We start from the raw sequence: 22699 nt of genomic DNA on the forward strand, positions 1-22699 counted from the left end.
CCACCACTAGAGGGAGCTCCCTGTATACAGAGATACATGATAAGATCCTCTCTGCAGTCACCACTAAGGGGAGCTCCCTGTATACAGAGATACATAAGATCCTGTCTGCAGTCACCACTAGGGGGAGCTCCCTGTATACAGAGATACATGATAAGATCCTGCCTGCAGCCACCACTAGGGGGAGCTCCCTGTATACAGAGATATATGATAAGATCCTGTCTGCAGCCACCACTAGAGGGAGCTCCCTGTATACAGAGATACATGATAAGATCCTGTCTGCAGCCACCACTAGGGGGAGCTCCCTGTATACAGAGATATATGATAAGATCCTGTCTGCAGCCACCACTAGAGGGAGCTCCCTGTATACAGAGATACATGATAAGATCCTGTCTGCAGCCACCACTAGGGGGATCTCCCTGTATACAGAGATACATGATAAGATCCTGTCTGCAGCCACCACTAGGGGGATCTCCCTGTATACAGAGATACATGATAAGATCCTGTCTGCAGCCACCACTAGGGGGAGCTCCCTGGATACAGAGATACATGATAAGATCCTGTCTGCAGTAACCACTAGAGGGAGCTCCCTGTATACAGAGATACATGATAAGATCCTGTCTGCAGTCACCACTAGAGGGAGCTCCCTGTATACAGAGATACATGATAAGATCCTGTCTGCAGCCACCACTAGGGGGAGCTCCCTGTATACAGAGATACATGATAAGCTCCTGTCTGCAGTCACCACTAGGGGGAGCTCCCTGTATACAGAGATACATGATAAGATCCTGTCTGCAGCCACCACTAGGGGGAGCTCCCTGTATACAGAGATACATGATAAGATCCTGTCTGCAGCCACCACTAGGGGGAGCTCCCTGTATACAGAGATACATGATAAGATCCTGTCTGCAGTCACCACTAGGGGGAGCTCCCTGTGTACAGAGATACATGATAAAATCCTGTCTGCAGCCACCACTAGGGGGAGCTCCCTGTATACAGAGATACATGATAAGATCCTGTCTGCAGCCACCACTAGAGGGAGCTCCCTGTATACAGAGATACATGATAAGATCCTGTCTGCAGCCACCACTAGGGGGAGCTCCCTGGATACAGAGATACATGATAAGATCCTGTCTGCAGTCACCACTAGAGGGAGCTCCCTGTATACAGAGATACATGATAAGATCCTGTCTGCAGCCACCACTAGGGGGAGCTCCCTGTATACAGAGATACATGATAAGATCCTGTCTGCAACCACCACTAGGGGGAGCTCCCTGTATACAGAGATACATGATAAGATCCTGTCTGCAGTCACCACTAGAGGGAGCTCCCTGTATACAGAGATACATGATAAGATCCTGTCTGCAGCCACCACTAGGGGGAGCTCCCTGTATACAGAGATACATGATAAGATCCTGTCTGCAGCCACCACTAGGGGGAGCTCCCTGTATACAGAGATACATGATAAGGTCCTGTCTGCAGTCACCACTAGGGGGAGCTCCCTGTATACAGAGATACATGATAAGATCCTGTCTGCAGCCACCACTAGGGGGAGCTCCCTGTATACAGAGATACATGATAAGATCCTGTCTGCAGCCACCACTAGGGGGAGCTCCCTGTATACAGAGATACATGATAAGATCCTGTCTGCAGCCACCACTAGGGGGAGCTCCCTGTATACAGAGATACATGATAAGGTCCTGTCTGCAGTCACCACTAGGGGGAGCTCCCTGTATACAGAGATACATGATAAGATCCTGTCTGCAGCCACCACTAGGGGGAGCTCCCTGTATACAGAGATACATGATAAGATCCTGTCTGCAGCCACCACTAGGGGGAGCTCCCTGTATACAGAGATACATGATAAGATCCTGTCTGCAGCCACCACTAGGGGGAGCTCCCTGTATACAGAGATACATGATAAGATCCTGACTGCAGTCACCACTAGGGGGAGCTCCCTGTATACAGAGATACATGATAAGATCCTGTCTGCAGCCACCACTAGGGGGAGCTCCCTGTATACAGAGATACATGATAAGATCCTGTCTGCAGTCACCACTAGGGGGAGATCCCCGTCTCACTGAAATCAGAATTAGTAAGTGAATGAATATGAGCTTTATCAGTGGTTATTGGTATCTCAGGGCTGGTCTGAGCTGGTGCTGACGTACCGCAGATAGCACAGCACTGTCCCGCGGGCTGCAGGGGGGCTGCGCAGGCCGTTTCTGGACATTTGCCCCCGGTGTACTGCAGCCGCGCAGCGCAGATTGCTTGAAGTATCTGGAAGGAAACCACAAGGAGAGGAATTTGTACTTTCCTGTAGATAAACACAGGAGAGGATTATGTGGTTTTTCGGGACAGTTTGTTCTGTAGCTCGAGCGCCCGCACCCCGTCATTGCCGCACAGGCAGCCCGTGCCGTCCTGGCACCTCAGGCTGGTAATCTGTGGCTGCGCCGGTCCCGGGAACTGCAGCTTCCCACTGGGGGACGTCAGATATCGGGAAAAGTCTTCACTGCTGGTGAATTTCTGAAGAGAAAAAAAACAAAATCTCTTAAAGGGAGTGTCCATCATGGAGTGAATAGAGTGTTTTTCTATGTCCCTTCCATTAATCAGAGCAGAGTCTCCAAGCACCAAACACCAAGCACCACGCACCAAGCACCACTCACCAAGCACCACGCACCAAGCACCACACACCAAGCACCACGCACCAAGCACCACGCACCAAGCACCACGCACCAAGCACCACTCACCAAGCACCACGCACCAAGCACCACGCACCAAGCACCACGCACCAAGCACCACGCACCAAGCACCACGCACCAAGCACCACTCACCAAGCACCAAGCACCACGCACCAAGCACCACGCACCAAGCACCACTCACCACCACGCATCACACACCAAACACCAAGCACCACGCACCACACACCACCACGCATCAAGCACCACACACCAAACACCACGCACCAAGCACCACACACCAAGCACCACTCACCACCACACACCAAGCACCACACACCAAGCACCGCGCACCAAGCACCACTCACCACCACACACCAAGCACCACGCACCAAGCACCACTCACCACCACACACCAAGCACCACACACCAAGCACCGCGCACCACACACCACTCACCAAACACCAAGCACCACTCACCACCACACACCAAGCACCACACACCAAGCACCACACACCACGCACCACACACCACGCACCACACACCACGCACCACACACCAAGCACCACACACCAAGCACCACACACCAAGCACCACACACCAAGCACCACACACCAAGCACCACGCACCAAGCACCACTCACCACCACACACCAAGCACCACACACCAAGCACCGCGCACCACACACCACTCACCAAACACCAAGCACCACTCACCACCACACACCAAGCACCACACACCAAGCACCACACACCAAGCACCACACACCACGCACCACACACCACGCACCACACACCGCGCACCACACACCACGCACCACACACCACGCACCACACACCAAGCACCACACACCAAGCACCACACACCAAGCACCACACACCAAGCACCGCGCACCACACACCACTCACCAAACACCAAGCACCACTCACCACCACACACCAAGCACCACACACCACACACCACTCACCAAACACCAAGCACCACACACCACACACCACTCACCAAGCACCACACACCACTCACCAAGCACCAAGCACCACTCACCAAACACCAAGCACCACACACCACCACACATCAAGCACCACACACCAAACACACCACGCACCACACACCAAGAACCACACACACCACACACCACACACCACACACCAAGCACCACACACCACTCACCACACACCACACACCACCACGCACCAAGCACCACACACCAAGCACCACCACGCACCAAGCACCACACACCAAGCACCACACACCAAGCACCACACACCAAGCACCGCGCACCACACACCACTCACCAAACACCACTCACCACCACACACCAAGCACCACACACCACACACCACTCACCAAGCACCACACACCACACACCACTCACCAAGCACCAAGCACCACTCACCACTCACCAAACACCAAGCACCACACACCACCACGCATCAAGCACCACACACCACACACCAAACACCAAGCACCACACACCACCACGCATCAAGCACCACACACCAAACACACCACGCACCACACACACCACACACCACACACCACTCACCACACACCAAACACCAAGCACCACGCACCACCACGCACCAAGCACCACACACCAAACACCAAGCACCACGCACCACCACGCACCAAGCACCACACACCACACACCAAGCACCACACACCACCACGCACCAAGCACCACACACCAAGCACCACACACCAAGCACCACACACCACCACGCACCAAGCACCACACACCAAGCACCACACACCACCACGCACCAAGCACCACACACCAAGCACCACACACCAAGCACCACACACCACCACGCACCAAGCACCACACACCAAGCACCACACACCAAGCACCACACACCACCAAGCATCAAGCACCACACACCAAGCACCACACACCACCACGCACCAAGCAGAACACACCACCACGCATCAAGCACCACACACCAAGCACCACACACCACCACGCACCAAGCAGAACACACCACCACGCATCAAGCACCACACACCAAGCACCACACACCACCACGCACCAAGCACCACACACCAAGCACCACACACCAAGCACCACACACCAAGCACCACACACCACCACGCACCAAGCACCACACACCAAGCACCACACACCACCACGCACCAAGCACCACACACCACCACGCATCAAGCACCATGCACCAAGCACCACGTACCACACACCACCACGCATCAAGCACCATGCACCAAGCACCACGTACCACACACCACCACGCATCAAGCACCACACACCAAGCACCATTCACCACCACGCATCAAGCACCACACACCACCACGCACCAAGCACCACACACCAAACACCACACACCAAGCACCACACATCAAGCACCACACACCACCACGCACCAAGCACCACACACCAAGCACCACACACCAAGCACCACACACCACCACGCACCAAGCACCACACACCAAGCACCACACACCACCACGCACCAAGCACCACACACCAAGCACCACACACCAAGCACCACACACCACCACGCATCAAGCACCACACACCAAGCACCACACACCAAGCACCACACACCACCACGCATCAAGCACCACACACCAAGCACCACACACCAAGCACCACACACCACCACGCATCAAGCACCACACACCACCACGCACCAAGCACCACACACCAAGCACCACACACCAAGCACCACACACCACACACCAAGCACCACACACCAAGCACCACACACCACCACGCATCAAGCACCACACACCACCACGCACCAAGCACCACACACCAAACACCACACACCACACACCAAGCACCACACATCAAGCACCACACACCACACACCAAGCACCACACATCAAGCACCACACACCACCACGCACCACGCACCACACACCAAGCACCACACACCAAGCACCACACACCACCACGCACCAAGCACCACACACCAAGCACCACACACCACCACGCACCAAGCACCACACACCAAGCACCACACACCAAGCACCACACACCACCACGCATCAAGCACCACACACCAAGCACCACACACCAAGCACCACACACCACCACGCATCAAGCACCACACACCAAGCACCACACACCAAGCACCACACACCAAGCACCACACACCACCACGCATCAAGCACCACACACCAAGCACCACACACCACCACGCACCAAGCACCACACACCAAGCACCACACACCAAGCACCACACACCAAGCACCACACACCACACACCAAGCACCACACACCAAGCACCACACACCACCACGCACCAAGCACCACACACCACCACGCATCAAGCACCATGCACCAAGCACCACGCACCACCACGCATCAAGCACCATGCACCAAGCACCACGCACCATACACCACCACGCATCAAGCACCACACACCACCACGCATCAAGCACCACACACCAAACACCACACACCACGCACCACCAAGCATCAAGCACTACACACCACACACCAAACACCAAGCACTACACACCACCACACATCAAGCACCATGCACCAAGCACCACGCACCACACACCACCAAGCATCAAGCACCACACACCACCACGCATCAAGCACCACACACCAAGCACCACACACCACCACGCACCAAGCACCACACACCACCACGCATCAAGCACCATGCACCAAGCACCACGCACCACACATCACCACGCATCAAGCACCATGCACCAAGCACCACGCACCATACACCACCACGCATCAAGCACCACACACCACCACGCATCAAGCACCACACACCAAACACCACACACCACACACCAAACACCACACACCAAGCACTACACACCACCACGCATCAAGCACCATGCACCAAGCACCACGCACCACCAAGCATCAAGCACCACACACCAAACACCACACACCACACACCAAACACCAAGCACCACACACCACCACGCATCAAGCACCACACACCAAGCACCACACACCAAACACCACACACCAAACACCACACACCAAGCACCAAGCACCACACACCAAGCACCACACACACCAAGCACCATGCACCACACACCACACACCAAGCACCACACACCAAGCACCACACACCAAACACCACACACCAAGCACCATTCACCACCACGCATCAAGCACCACACACCACCACGCATCAAGCACCATGCACCAAGCACCACACACCAAACACCAAACACCAAGCACTACACACCACCACGCATCAAGCACCACACACCAAGCACCACACACCAAGCACCACACACCACACACCAAGCACCACACACCACCACGCACCAAGCACCACACACAAAGCACCACACACACCAAGCACCACACACCACACACCAAGCACCACACACCAAGCACCACACACCAAACACCAAGCACAACTCACCACCACGCATCAAGCACCACACACCACCACGCATCAAGCACCACACACCACCACGCATCAAGCACCATGCACCAAGCACCACACACCAAACACCAAGCACCACACACCAAACACCACACACCAAGCACCACGCACCAAACACCACACACCACACACCACCACACACCACACACCACCACGCATCAAGCACCACACACCACCACGCATCAAGCACCATGCACCAAGCACCACACACCAAGCACCACACACCAAGCACCACACACCAAACACCAAGCACAACTCACCACCACGCATCAAGCACCATGCACCAAGCACCACACACCAAACACCAAGCACTACACACCACCACGCATCAAGCACCACACACCACACACCACCACGCATCAAGCACCACACACCACACACCACCACGCATCAAGCACCACACACCACACACCACCACGCGTCAAGCACCATGCACCAAGCACCACACACCACCACGCATCAAGCACCATGCACCAAGCACCACACACGACACACCAAGCACCACACACCACACACCAAGCACCACACACCAAGCACCACACACCAAGCACCAAACACCACGCACCACACACCAAGCACCACGCATCAAGCACCATGCACCAAGCACCACACACCAAACACCAAGCACCACACACCACCACGCATCAAGCACCACACACCACCACGCATCAAGCACCACACACCACACACCAAGCACCACACACCAAGCACCAAGCACAACTCCCCACCACGCATCAAGCACCATGCACCAAGCACCACACACCAAACACCAAGCACTACACACCACCACGCATCAAGCACCACACACCACACACCACCACGCATCAAGCACCACACACCACACACCACCACGCATCAAGCACCACACACCACACACCACCACGCGTCAAGCACCATGCACCAAGCACCACACACCACCACGCATCAAGCACCATGCACCAAGCACCACACACGACACACCAAGCACCACACACCAAGCACCACACACCAAGCACCACACACCAAGCACCAAACACCACACACCACGCACCACACACCAAGCACCACGCACCACCACGCATCAAGCACCATGCACCAAGCACCACACACCAAACACCAAACACCAAGCACCACACACCACCACGCATCAAGCACCACACACCACCACGCATCAAGCACCACACACCACACACCAAGCACCACACACCAAACACCACACACCAAGCACCACACACCAAGCACCACACACCAAACACCAAGCACTACACACCACCACGCATCAAGCACCACACACCAAGCACCACACACGACACACCAAGCACCACACACCACACACCAAGCACCACACACCAAGCACCACACACCAAGCACCAAACACCACACACCACACACCAAGCACCACACACCAAGCACCACGCACCACACACCACACACCACCACGCATCAAGCACCATGCACCAAGCACCACACACCAAACACCAAACACCAAGCACCACACACCACCACGCATCAAGCACCACACACCACACACCAAGCACCACACACCAAGCACCACACACCAAGCACCACACACCAAACACCAAGCACAACTCACCACCACGCATCAAGCACCATGCACCAAGCACCACACACCAAACACCAAGCACTACACACCACCACGCATCAAGCACCACACACCACACACCACCACGCATCAAGCACCACACACCACACACCACCACGCATCAAGCACCACACACCACACACCACCACGCGTCAAGCACCATGCACCAAGCACCACACACCACCACGCATCAAGCACCATGCACCAAGCACCACACACGACACACCAAGCACCACACACCACACACCAAGCACCACACACCACACACCACGCACCACACACCAAGCACCACGCACCACCACGCATCAAGCACCATGCACCAAGCACCACACACCAAACACCAAACACCAAGCACCACACACCACCACGCATCAAGCACCACACACCACCACGCATCAAGCACCACACACCACACACCAAGCACCACACACCAAGCACCACACACCAAACACCAAGCACAACTCACCACCACGCATCAAGCACCACACACCACCACGCATCAAGCACCACACACCACCACGCATCAAGCACCATGCACCAAGCACCACACACCAAACACCAAGCACCACACACCAAACACCACACACCAAGCACCACGCACCAAACACCACACACCACACACCACCACACACCACACACCACCACGCATCAAGCACCACACACCACCACGCATCAAGCACCATGCACCAAGCACCACACACCAAGCACCACACACCAAGCACCACACACCAAACACCAAGCACAACTCACCACCACGCATCAAGCACCATGCACCAAGCACCACACACCAAACACCAAGCACTACACACCACCACGCATCAAGCACCACACACCACACACCACCACGCATCAAGCACCACACACCACACACCACCACGCATCAAGCACCACACACCACACACCACCACGCGTCAAGCACCATGCACCAAGCACCACACACCACCACGCATCAAGCACCATGCACCAAGCACCACACACGACACACCAAGCACCACACACCACACACCAAGCACCACACACCAAGCACCACACACCAAGCACCAAACACCACGCACCACACACCAAGCACCACGCACCACCACGCATCAAGCACCATGCACCAAGCACCACACACCAAACACCAAGCACCACACACCACCACGCATCAAGCACCACACACCACCACGCATCAAGCACCACACACCACACACCAAGCACCACACACCAAGCACCAAGCACAACTCCCCACCACGCATCAAGCACCATGCACCAAGCACCACACACCAAACACCAAGCACTACACACCACCACGCATCAAGCACCACACACCACACACCACCACGCATCAAGCACCACACACCACACACCACCACGCATCAAGCACCACACACCACACACCACCACGCGTCAAGCAGCATGCACCAAGCACCACACACCACCACGCATCAAGCACCATGCACCAAGCACCACACACGACACACCAAGCACCACACACCAAGCACCACACACCAAGCACCACACACCAAGCACCAAACACCACACACCACGCACCACACACCAAGCACCACGCACCACCACGCATCAAGCACCATGCACCAAGCACCACACACCAAACACCAAGCACCACACACCACCACGCATCAAGCACCACACACCACCACGCATCAAGCACCACACACCACACACCAAGCACCACACACCAAACACCACACACCAAGCACCACACACCAAGCACCACACACCAAGCACCACACACCAAACACCAAGCACTACACACCACCACGCATCAAGCACCACACACCAAGCACCACACACGACACACCAAGCACCACACACCACACACCAAGCACCACACACCAAGCACCACACACCAAGCACCAAACACCAAGCACCACGCACCACACACCACACACCACCACGCATCAAGCACCATGCACCAAGCACCACACACCAAACACCAAACACCAAGCACCACACACCACCACGCATCAAGCACCACACACCAAGCACCACACACCAAGCACCACACACCAAGCACCACACACCAAACACCAAGCACAACTCACCACCACGCATCAAGCACCATGCACCAAGCACCACACACCAAACACCAAGCACTACACACCACCACGCATCAAGCACCACACACCACACACCACCACGCATCAAGCACCACACACCACACACCACCACGCATCAAGCACCATGCACCAAGCACCACACACCACCACGCATCAAGCACCATGCACCAAGCACCACACACGACACACCAAGCACCACACACCACACACCAAGCACCACACACCACACACCAAGCACCACACACCACACACCACGCACCACACACCAAGCACCACGCACCACCACGCATCAAGCACCATGCACCAAGCACCACACACCAAACACCAAACACCAAGCACCACACACCACCACGCATCAAGCACCACACACCACCACGCATCAAGCACCACACACCACACACCAAGCACCACACACCAAGCACCACACACCAAACACCAAGCACTACACACCACCACGCATCAAGCACCACACACCAAGCACCACACACGACACACCAAGCACCACACACCACACACCAAGCACCACACACCAAGCACCACACACCAAGCACCAAACACCACACACCAAGCACCACGCACCACACACCACACACCACCACGCATCAAGCACCATGCACCAAGCACCACACACCAAACACCAAACACCAAGCACCACACACCACCACGCATCAAGCACCACACACCACCACGCATCAAGCACCACACACCACACACCAAGCACCACACACCAAGCACCACACACCAAGCACCACACACCAAACACCAAGCACCACACACACCACGCATCAAGCACCATGCACCAAGCACCACACACCACACACCAAGCACCATGCACCAAGCACCACACACCAAGCACCACACACCAAGCACCACGCACCAAGCACCACACACCAAGCACCACACACCAAACACCACACACCAAGCACCACGCACCAAACACCGCACACCACACACCACCACGCATCAAGCACCACACACCACCACGCATCAAGCACCATGCACCAAGCACCACACACCAAGCACCACACACCAAGCACCACACACCAAACACCACACACCAAACACCACACACCAAGCACCACACACCAAGCACCACACACCAAGCACCAAGCACAACTCACCACCACGCATCAAGCACCACACACCACCACGCATCAAGCACCATGCACCAAGCACCACACACCAAACACCAAGCACTACACACCACCACGCATCAAGCACCACACACCACACACCACCACGCGTCAAGCACCATGCACCAAGCACCACACACCACCACGCATCAAGCACCATGCACCAAGCACCACACACCAAACACCAAGCACTACACACCACCACGCATCAAGCACCACACACCAAGCACCACACACGACACACCAAGCACCACACACCAAGCACCACACACCACACACCAAACACCAAGCACCACACACCACCACGCATCATGCACCAAGCACCACACACCACACACCACACACCAAGCACCACACACCAAACACCAAGCACCACACACCAAGCATCAAGCATCATGCACCAAGCACCACACACCACACACCAAGCACCACACACCAAGCACCACACACCAAGCACCACACACCACACACCAAGCACCACACACACCACGCATCAAGCACCACACACCAAGCACCACACACCAAGCATCAAGCACCACGCACCAAGCACCACTCACCAAGCATCAAGCACCACGCACCACGCACCAAGCACCACGCACCAAGCACCAAGCACCATGCACCAAACACCACACACCAAATACCAAGCACCACGCACCAAGCACCACACACCAAGCACCAAACACCACAAATCAAGCACCACACACACCACACACCACACATCAAGCACCACGCACCAAGCACCACGCACCAAACACCACACACCAAACACCACGCACCACGCACCAAGCACCAAACACCACAAATCAAGCACCACACACACCACACACCACACATCAAGCACCACGCAAACACCACACAGCAAACACCACGAACCAAGCACCACGCACCAAACACCACACACCACGCACCAAGTACCACGCACCAAGCACCACACACCACGCACCACACACCAAGCACCACGCACCAAACACCACGCACCACGCACCAAGCACCACGCACCAAGCACCAAACACCACGCACCAAGCACCAAACACCACGCACCAAGCACCACGCACCAAGCACCACGCACCAAGCACCACGCACCAAGCACCACACACCACACACCAAACACCACCCCCAAGCACCACGCACCAAACACCACACACCAAATACCAAGCACCACACACCACGCACCAAGCACCAAACACCACGCACCAAGCACCACGCACCAAACACCACGCACCACGCACCAAACACCACAAATCAAGCACCACACACACCACACACCACGCACCACGCACCACGCACCAAACACCACACACCAAGCACCAAACACCACACATCAAGCACCACACACCAAATACCAAGCACCACGCACCAAGCACCACGCACCAAGCACCACGCACCAAGCACCACACACCAAGCACCACACACCACGCACCACACACCACGCACCAAGCGCCACGCACCAAGCACCACGCACCAAACACCACACATCAAGCACCACACACCAAGCACCACGCACCACCCCCAAGCACCACGCACCAAACACCACACACCAAATACCAAGCACCACGCACCAAGCACCACACACCAAGCACCACACACCAAGCACCACACACCACGCACCAAGCACCAAACACCACAAATCAAGCACCACACACACCACACACCACACATCAAGCACCAAGCACCACGCACCAAGCACCACGCACCAAACACCACACACCAAACACCACGCACCAAGCACCAAACACCACACACCACACACCACACACCACACATCAAGCACCACACACCAAATACCAAGCACCACGCACCAAGCACCAAACACCACACACCACACACCACACATCAAGCACCACACACCACGCACCAAACACCACGCACCAAAACACCACGCACCAAGCACCACGCACCAAACACCACACACCAAATACCAAGCACCACGCACCAAGCACCACGCACCAAGCACCACACACCAAGCACCACACACCAAGCACCACGCACCACACATCAAGCACCACACACACCACACATCAAGCACCACACACCACGCACCACACACCACACATCAAGCACCACACACCAAGCACCACACCACGCACCACACACCACACACCACGCACCACACACCACGCACCAAGCACCACGCACCAAGCACCAAGCACCAAGCACCACACACCACACACCACGCACCAAGCACCACACACCAAATACCACGCACCAAGCACCACACACCAAGCACCACGCACCACACATCACGCATCACACACCAAGCACCACACACCAAGCACCACACACCAAGCACCACACACCAGGGCTCACTCTCACGTACAGCCACTGACTACATTGCGCAGCTTACAAAAAGTGAGCATTGCTTTACACTGCAGCTCTGCTTCCTCTGATTGAAGGTCAGCAAGAAGCCAGCAATGTAATAATCTGCAGAATGTATCATATGACATAGAAATATGGTGCAATAATCTGCAGGATATATCACTATGTATCTATCAGGCGGTGGAGGGGACAGAGCAATGCTCTGCAGACATGTAAAGACAGCAGTGGTGCGATAATCTGCAGAGTATAATATTGTGGGTCAGTGCTTTATTTAACCTTCTGCAGCACATTCCGACAGGATACATAATGATGTATTCTGCAGATTATCGCATTGCTGGCCTGTCTGGAGAGCTGCAGAGCATTGTGCTGTCCAATCCACCTTCTGACAGGGCGCAATGTTCTGCAGAATACGGCAATATGTTCTAGGGTGTAGAGGGGGAGGGGGGGGCAATATCCTGCAGATGTCATTCCAGGTCAGTGGTGTCATAGTCTGCAGACCATTTCACTAACTATGTCTCTTCGGTCGGGTGAAGGGTTAACGCTCTGCAGCGGAAAATTTGTTATTGTATCAAGAAAAGAAATCTTTAATTAACGTCTGAAGAAAACGCCCAGAAACCTGAGACGTGAGTCACCTGGAGAACGAGTCAGCGCAGGTGGGAACGGCCCTTCCAGGGGGCTGATAACAGAGAGCAACAACGGGTACACAGGGTTCAGATGTGATCCTACCTGCGCTATAACCTGCGCCAGCTGCAGGGTGAATCCGATCAGTCCCTGTGGGAATTTGTGTCATTGTCTTATGGGATTGCCATGTAAGCAATTCTCCAATATCCCCAGACTGGTCAGGAGATGATTTCATAGTGACAGGTCGTTCCTCAACAACTTTAAGACCTCCGCTTGCTGTCAGTGATTGGAATCATTCTTCTATGTTACATACACACAGCATATACATACACACATCACATACATACACAAACAGCCCATACATACACACATACAAACATACACACATACATATGCACACACAGCACATACATACACATATCACATACATACATCACATACATACACACTGCACATACATACACACAGTACATACATACACACAGCACATACATACACACTGCACATACATACACACTGCACATACATACACACACACACAGCACATACATACACACTGCACATACATACATCACATACATACACACTGCACATACATACACACAGTACATACATACACACATACATATGCACACACAGCACATACATACACATATCACATACATACATCACATACATACACACTGCACATACATACACACAGTACATACATACACACATACATATGCACACACAGCACATACATACACACATCACATACATACACACATCACATACATACACAAACAGTACATACATGCACATACATACACACTGCACATACATACACACACTGCACATACACACAGCACATACATACACACTGCACATACATACACACACACAGCACATACATACACACTGCACATACACACAGCACATACATACACACTGCACATACATACACACACACAGCACATACATACACACATCACATACATACACAAACAGTACATACATGCACATACATACACACTGCACATACATACACACACTGCACATACACACAGCACATACATACACACTGCACATACATACACACACACAGCACATACATACACACACAGCACATACACAGCACATACATACACACTGCACATACATACACACTGCACATACATACACACTGCACATACATACACACTGCACATACATACACACACAGCACATACATGCACATACATACACACTGCATATACATACACACACTGCACATACACACAGCACATACATACACACTGCACATACATACATACACACACTGCACATACATACACACACTGCACATACATACACACACTGCACATACATACACACACACAGCACATACATACACACACAGCACATACACAGCACATACATACACACTGCACATACATGTACATACATACACACACAGCACATACACACAGCACATACATACACACTGCACATACACACTGCACATACATACACACACAGCACATACATACACACACAGCACATACACAGCACATACATACACACTGCACATACATGTACATACATACACACACAGCACATACACACAGCACATACATACACACTGCACAAAAATACACACAGCACATACACACAGCACATACATACACACTGCACAAAAATACACACACAGCACATACATACAGCATATACATACACACTGCACATACATACAGCATATACATACACACTGCACATACACACACAGCACATATATCTACATACTGCACATACATACACACAGCACATACATACCTGCCTGTCTCCTCTTCAGCTTTAGACTCCTGTACAGACAGACCTTTGTTATATCACGGTCATGTGACCATGTTGTTAGCAAAGGACCTTAAGCAGTGTTACCATATCCGTATAGAAACAATGGGGCCCCTAGGAGAATTGAGGCCTTTGAAGATACCCAGTTTTCCCCCCCACCCCCGTCCCGCACCCCCGTCCCGCACCCCCGTCCCGCACCCCCGTCCCGCACCCCCGTCCCCCACTCCCGTCCCGCACCCCCGTCCCGCACCCCCGTCCCGCACCCCCGTCCCCCACTCCCGTCCCGCACCCCCGTCCCCCACTCCCGTCCCGCACCCCCGTCCCGCACCCCCGTCCCCCACTCCCGTCCCGCACCCCCGTCCCCCACTCCCGTCCCGCACCCCCGTCCCCCACTCCCGTCCCGCACCCCCGTCCCGCACCCCCGTCCCGCACCCCCGTCCCGCACCCCCGTCCCCCACTCCCGTCCCGCACCCCCGTCCCCCACTCCCGTCCCGCACCCCCGTCCCGCACCCCCGTCCCGCACCCCCGTCCCGCACCCCCGTCCCCCACTCCCGTCCCGTGCACCCGTCCCGCACCCCCGTCCCGCACCCCCGTCCCGCGCACCCGTCCCGCGCACCCGTCCCGCGCACCCGTCCCGCGCACCCGTCCCGCACCCCCGTCGCCTCCTCGTTCTTTTAGACTTCCGCAGTTAAGAGACCTTTGGTCACATGACTGTGAAGTCACCAAAGGTCCTTAAACAATCTTATCTTCACAATACAAACTCTAGGGTTCCCAAAAGAAAGTGGGGGCCCCTGAGAAATTGCGCAGTGTGACTCCCCCTGATGCCGGCCCTGACTATAACTAGGTCTTATATTTCAAACATGCTCCAAAACTCACGCTCGGGCGTATTTTTGGGGAAACACTGCACTTCTCACAGCTGAGTGTTTGTTACATTTGCATCCTCTTTGAGCTATTTAGCCCAGTTAGCCTGGTACATTGCGCCAAACTGTCACCGCAGCATCAGGACACGAGAGATTGGTGCTCCCTGCACTGGATGCAATTGTAACAAACCTTCAGCTCTGAGAAGCTCCAGCTCAGGACCTGATGACAAGAAGAATGGTGTAATTCCCTGACAGCAAGCAGAGATCTTGAAAATGGTGGAGAATTAAAAAACAAAGTTAGAGGAAAGAGCAATGGATAAACTCCATATATATATATATATATATATATATATATATATATATATATATATATATATATATATATATATATATATATATATATATATATATATATATATATATATATATATATATTTAAAAGTCGAGGATCCCTTTAAGCCCGGGCCCGTGCAATGCTTGGTCCATTGCTCCCCCTGCTGGCCGTCTGTGCAATGTGTAGGAACGATCTGTGCAATATGTTGTAACCATGGCGACCCTGGATCTGCAGAGGAGCTGTATACACAGAACGAGGCTTCATTTTGAAGATGCAATAATAGAAATCAGAGCCGCACTCACTTTTCCCAGCGCAGACACGCTGCTGAGCGACACGTCCGACCCCGTCTCCTGGATATGGACCCGGAAAGAGGTTTCAGGTGAAAACACGACATCGTCATAGCAACAAGGAACAGATTCTGCATCCACGGCAAAGAGGAACCGGCCCATTTCCAGGTCATCTGTGGACAGGGCCGAGCGCCACAGCGACGGGTCAAACCAGTGGTGGCGGTCCACGTCCTGGAAGTGTACGGACGACCCTGAGCGGAAGAGACGCGAGTCACAAACGCGTCCACACCAGCCACAGTGCACACCATCAGTCATACACTCAGCACACTACTACCGGATATGAGGCTCTGCAGCAGCTGAGGTGTGTATAATGAGGTTCTGCAGCAGCTGAGGTGTGTATTATGAGGTTCTGCAGCAGCTGAGGTGTGTATAATGAGGCTCTGCAGCAGCTGAGGTGTGTATAATGAGGCTCTGCAGCAGCTGAGGTGTGTATAATGAGGCTCTGCAGCAGCTGAGGTGTGTATTATGAGGTTCTGCAGCAGCTGAGGTGTGCATGATGAGGTTCTGCAGCAGCTGAGGTGTGCATTATGAGCTTCTGCTGCAGCTGAGGTGTGTATAATGAGGTTCTGCAGCAGCTGAGGTGTGTATAATGAGGTTCTGCAGCAGCTGAGGTGTGTATAATGAGGTTCTGCTGCAGATGAGGTGTGTATAATTTGGTTCTGCGGCAGCTGAGGTGTGTATTATGAGATTCTGCAGCAACTGAGGTGTGTATTATGAGATTCTGCAGCAGCTGAGGTGCATATTATGCTGTTCTGCAGCAGCTGAGGTGTGCATTATGAGGTTTCGCCTCAACTGAGGTGTGTATAATGAGATTTCCTGAGCAGCTGAGGTGTGTTATGAGATTTTGCAGCAGCTGAGATGTACAGTATAAGATTCTGCAGCAGCTGAGGTGTGTGTTATGAGCTTCTGGAGCAGCTGGGGTGGGTATTATGAGCTTCTGGAGCAGCTGGGGTGTGTATTATGAGCTTCTGGAGCAGCTGGGGTGTGTATTATGAGATTTTACAGCAGCTGAGGTGTGTATTATGAGATTTTGCAGCAGCTGAGTTGTGTGTTATGAGCTTCTGGAGCAGCTGGGGTGGGTATTATGAGCTTCTGGAGCAGCTGGGGTGTGTATTATGAGCTTCTGGAGCAGCTGGGGTGTGTATTATGAGATTTTACAGCAGCTGAGGTGTGTATTATGAGATTTTGCAGCAGCTGAGTTGTGTGTTATGAGCTTCTGGAGCAGCTGAGGTGTGTATTATGAGCTTCTGGAGCAGCTGGGGTGTGTATTATGAGCTTCTGGAGCAGCTGGGGTGTGAATTATGAGCTTCTGGAGCAGCTGAGGTGTCTATTATGAGCTTCTGGAGCAGCTGTTGTGTGTGTGTTATGAGCTTCTGGAGCAGCTGGGTTGTGTGTTATGAGCTTCTGGAGCAGCTGGGGTGTGTGCGCTTCTGGAGCAGCTGAGGTGTGTATTAGGAGCTTCTGGAGCAGCTGAGGTGTGTATTAGGAGCTTCTGGAGCAGCTGGGGTGGGTATTATGAGCTTCTGGAGCAGCTGGGGTGTGTATTATGAGCTTCTGGAGCAGCTGAGGTGTGTATTATGAGATTTTGCAGCAGCTGAGGTGTGTATTATGAGATTTTGCAGCAGCTGAGTTGTGTGTTATGAGCTTCTGGAGCAGCTGGGGTGTGTATTATGAGCTTCTGGAGCAGCTGGGGTGTGTATTATGAGCTTCTTGAGCAGCTGGGGTGTGTATTATGAGCTTCTGGAGCAGCTGAGGTGTGTATTATGAGCTTCTGGAGCAGCTGGGGTGTGTATTATGAGCTTCTGGAGCAGCTGGGGTGTGAATTATGAGCTTCTGGAGCAGCTGAGGTGTGTATTATGAGCTTCTGGAGCAGCTGTTGTGTGTGTGTTATGAGCTTCTGGAGCAGCTGGGGTGTGTATTATGAGCTTCTGGAGCAGCTGAGGTGTGTATGAAGAGCTTCTGCAGCAGCTGAGGTGTGTATTATGAGCTTCTGGAGCAGCTGAGTTGTGTGTTATGAGCTTCTGGAGCAGCTGGGGTGTGTATTATGAGCTTCTGGAGCAGCTGGGGTGTGTATGAAGAGCTTCTGCAGCAGCTGAGGTGTGTATTATGAGCTTCTGGAGCAGCTGAGTTGTGTGTTATGAGCTTCTGGAGCAGCTGGGGTGTGTATTAGGAGGTTCTGCAGCAGCTGGGGTGTGTATTATGAGCTTCTGGAGCAGCTGGGGTGTGTATTATGAGGTTCTGGAGCAGCTGGGGTATGTATTATGAGCTTCTGGAGCAGCTGGGGGGTGTATTATGAGCTTCTGGAGCAGCTGGGGTGTGTGTTATGAGCTTCTGGAGCAGCTGGGGTGTGTGTTATGAGCTTCAGGAGCAGCTGGGGTGTGTATTATGAGCTTCTGGAGCAGCTGAGGTGTGTGTTATGAGCTTCTGGAGCAGCTGGGGTGTGTATTATGAGCTTCTGGAGCAGCTGGGGTGTGTGTTATGAGCTTCTGGAGCAGCTGAGGTGTGTGTTATGAGCTTCTGGAGCAGCTGGGGTGTGTATTATGAGCTTCTGGAGCAGCTGGGGTGTGTGTTATGAGCTTCTGGAGCAGCTGGGGTGTGTATTATGAGCTTCTGGAGCAGCTGGGGTGTGTATTATGAGCTTCTGGAGCAGCTGGGGTGTGTATTATGAGCTTCTGGAGCAGCTGAGGTGTGTGTTATGAGCTTCTGGAGCATCTGGGGTGTGTATTATGAGCTTCTGGAGCAGCTGAGGTGTGTGTTGAGGTTCTTCTGTGATGCACCACTGCTGTCCACTAGGTGGCACTATGTATCACCCATCTCTGATCCACACTGATAATGTCTGCACAATCATCGCCTTTTTTCTCACCTTCTCCGCACCCTGGATCCTGAGGTGACGCTGCCATGAATCCGGCCCCGTGTGACAGGAGGAACTCTCCATCCCAGGGCATGTACTGGACACAGAAGGAACAGTTACACATGGACAGTGCCGCAGCCGGAGCCCCCAGGAGCTGCCGGGGAGACTCTCCCTCCTAGAAGTAATAATGCTGGAGTCTCAAGGATTTCTGGGTTCAGTCTTCTAGACTGCACTTTTGCACCCCAAGAGTGAAAGCTTGGTGGCTGTCTTACCCCGACAGGGGCGCGACCATTTCTGAGAGCCGGAGCCACAAGAGCTGTCGGATTTCCACTGGCCGATGTTGGGTCGTCCCCGGCATCTAACGCGGCACTCACCACTCCCGGGGCCCAGCGACCCGGTGTGGCACCAGCCCTCTACCCACCAGGGCTAATGGCTGCATCCACAGCAGATACAAGAATGGCAGGTTTTGTAATTCATGCTTTAGCATTTCAGAGTGCAGCTATTTCTTGCATACATGGCCGTCACAAATCTTTCTTACAGGGGTCCCCCGATACTTATAGGGAGTTGCTGCAAAACGTCCAGACCACCAGAGGTGTAGATTGAACCTTACGGGCCCTGATGCCAAATCTGCAACAAAGACCCCCACCAATCACAGGTCTTCATGTAGGGAACTTTTTGGACCCCACTAGTCTCCAGGACCCAGGTGCCCAGATCTCATTAATAAAGACCCCTGAGAGAGGCCGGAGAGCCCCTTTACAGATGCCCCAGAGACTCCATGGGAGTGCTGCAGCAATAAGTGCCTGATATTAGCACAATGTGTGCATTATGAGCAGTTGAGGTGTATATAATGAGGTTCTGCAGCAGCTAAGGTGTGTATAATGAGGTTCTGCAGCAGCTGAGGTGTATAGTATAATGTTCTGCAGCAGCTAAGGTGTGTATAATGAGGTTCTGCAGCAGCTGAGGTGTATAGTATAAGGTTCTGCAGCAGCTGAGGTGTATAGTATAAGGTTCTGCAGCAGCTGAGGTGTATAGTATAAAGTTCTGCAGCAGCTGAGGTGTATAGTATAAGGTTCTGCAGCAGCTGAGGTGTGTATAATGAGGTTCTGCAGCAGCTGAGGTGTATAGTATAAGGTTCTGCAGCAGCTGAGGTGTATAGTATAAGGTTCTGCAGCAGCTGAGGTGTATATAATGAGGTTCTGCAGCAGCTAAGGTGTGTATAATGAGGTTCTGCAGCAGCTGAGGTGTATAGTATAATGTTCTGCAGCAGCTAAGGTGTGTATAATGAGGTTCTGCAGCAGCTGAGGTGTATAGTATAAGGTTCTGCAGCAGCTGAGGTGTATAGTATAAGGTTCTGCAGCAGCTGAGGTGTATAGTATAAGGTTCTGCAGCAGCTGAGGTGTATAGTATAAGGTTCTGCAGCAGCTGAGGTGTATAGTATAAAGTTCTGCAGCAGCTTAGGTGTATAGTATAAGGTTCTGCAGCAGCTGAGGTGTGTATAATGAGGTTCTGCAGCAGCTGAGGTGTATAGTATAAGGTTCTGCAGCAGCTGAGGTGTATAGTATAAGGTTCTGCAGCAGCTGAGGTGTGTATTGTATAAGGTTCTGCAGCAGCTGAGGTGTGTATAATGAGGTTCTGCAGCAGCTGAGGTGTATAGTATAAGGTTCTGCAGCAGCTGAGGTGTATAGTATAAGGTTCTGCAGCAGCTGAGGTGTATAGTATAAGGTTC

General features: G+C 53.4%; 1 protein-coding gene across 1 annotated transcript in view; it reads right to left on the bottom strand.

Annotated features, from left to right (window-relative positions):
- The window catches only part of AMN (amnion associated transmembrane protein), a 93296-nt gene that overhangs the window by 31546 nt on the left and 39051 nt on the right, over positions 1 to 22699 (bottom strand). Inside the window, exons 4-7 of the mRNA XM_075329545.1 lie at positions 20986 to 21070; positions 18078 to 18313; positions 2383 to 2520; positions 2166 to 2274 (exon numbers count right to left, since the gene is read on the bottom strand). Coding sequence (XP_075185660.1) covers positions 2166 to 2274; positions 2383 to 2520; positions 18078 to 18313; positions 20986 to 21070 — 568 coding nt within the window. The remainder of the gene's footprint in view (positions 1 to 2165; positions 2275 to 2382; positions 2521 to 18077; positions 18314 to 20985; positions 21071 to 22699) is intronic.

Source organism: Anomaloglossus baeobatrachus, chromosome 12 (genome assembly GCF_048569485.1).
Source record: "Anomaloglossus baeobatrachus isolate aAnoBae1 chromosome 12, aAnoBae1.hap1, whole genome shotgun sequence".
NCBI classification, from domain to species: domain Eukaryota; kingdom Metazoa; phylum Chordata; class Amphibia; order Anura; family Aromobatidae; genus Anomaloglossus; species Anomaloglossus baeobatrachus.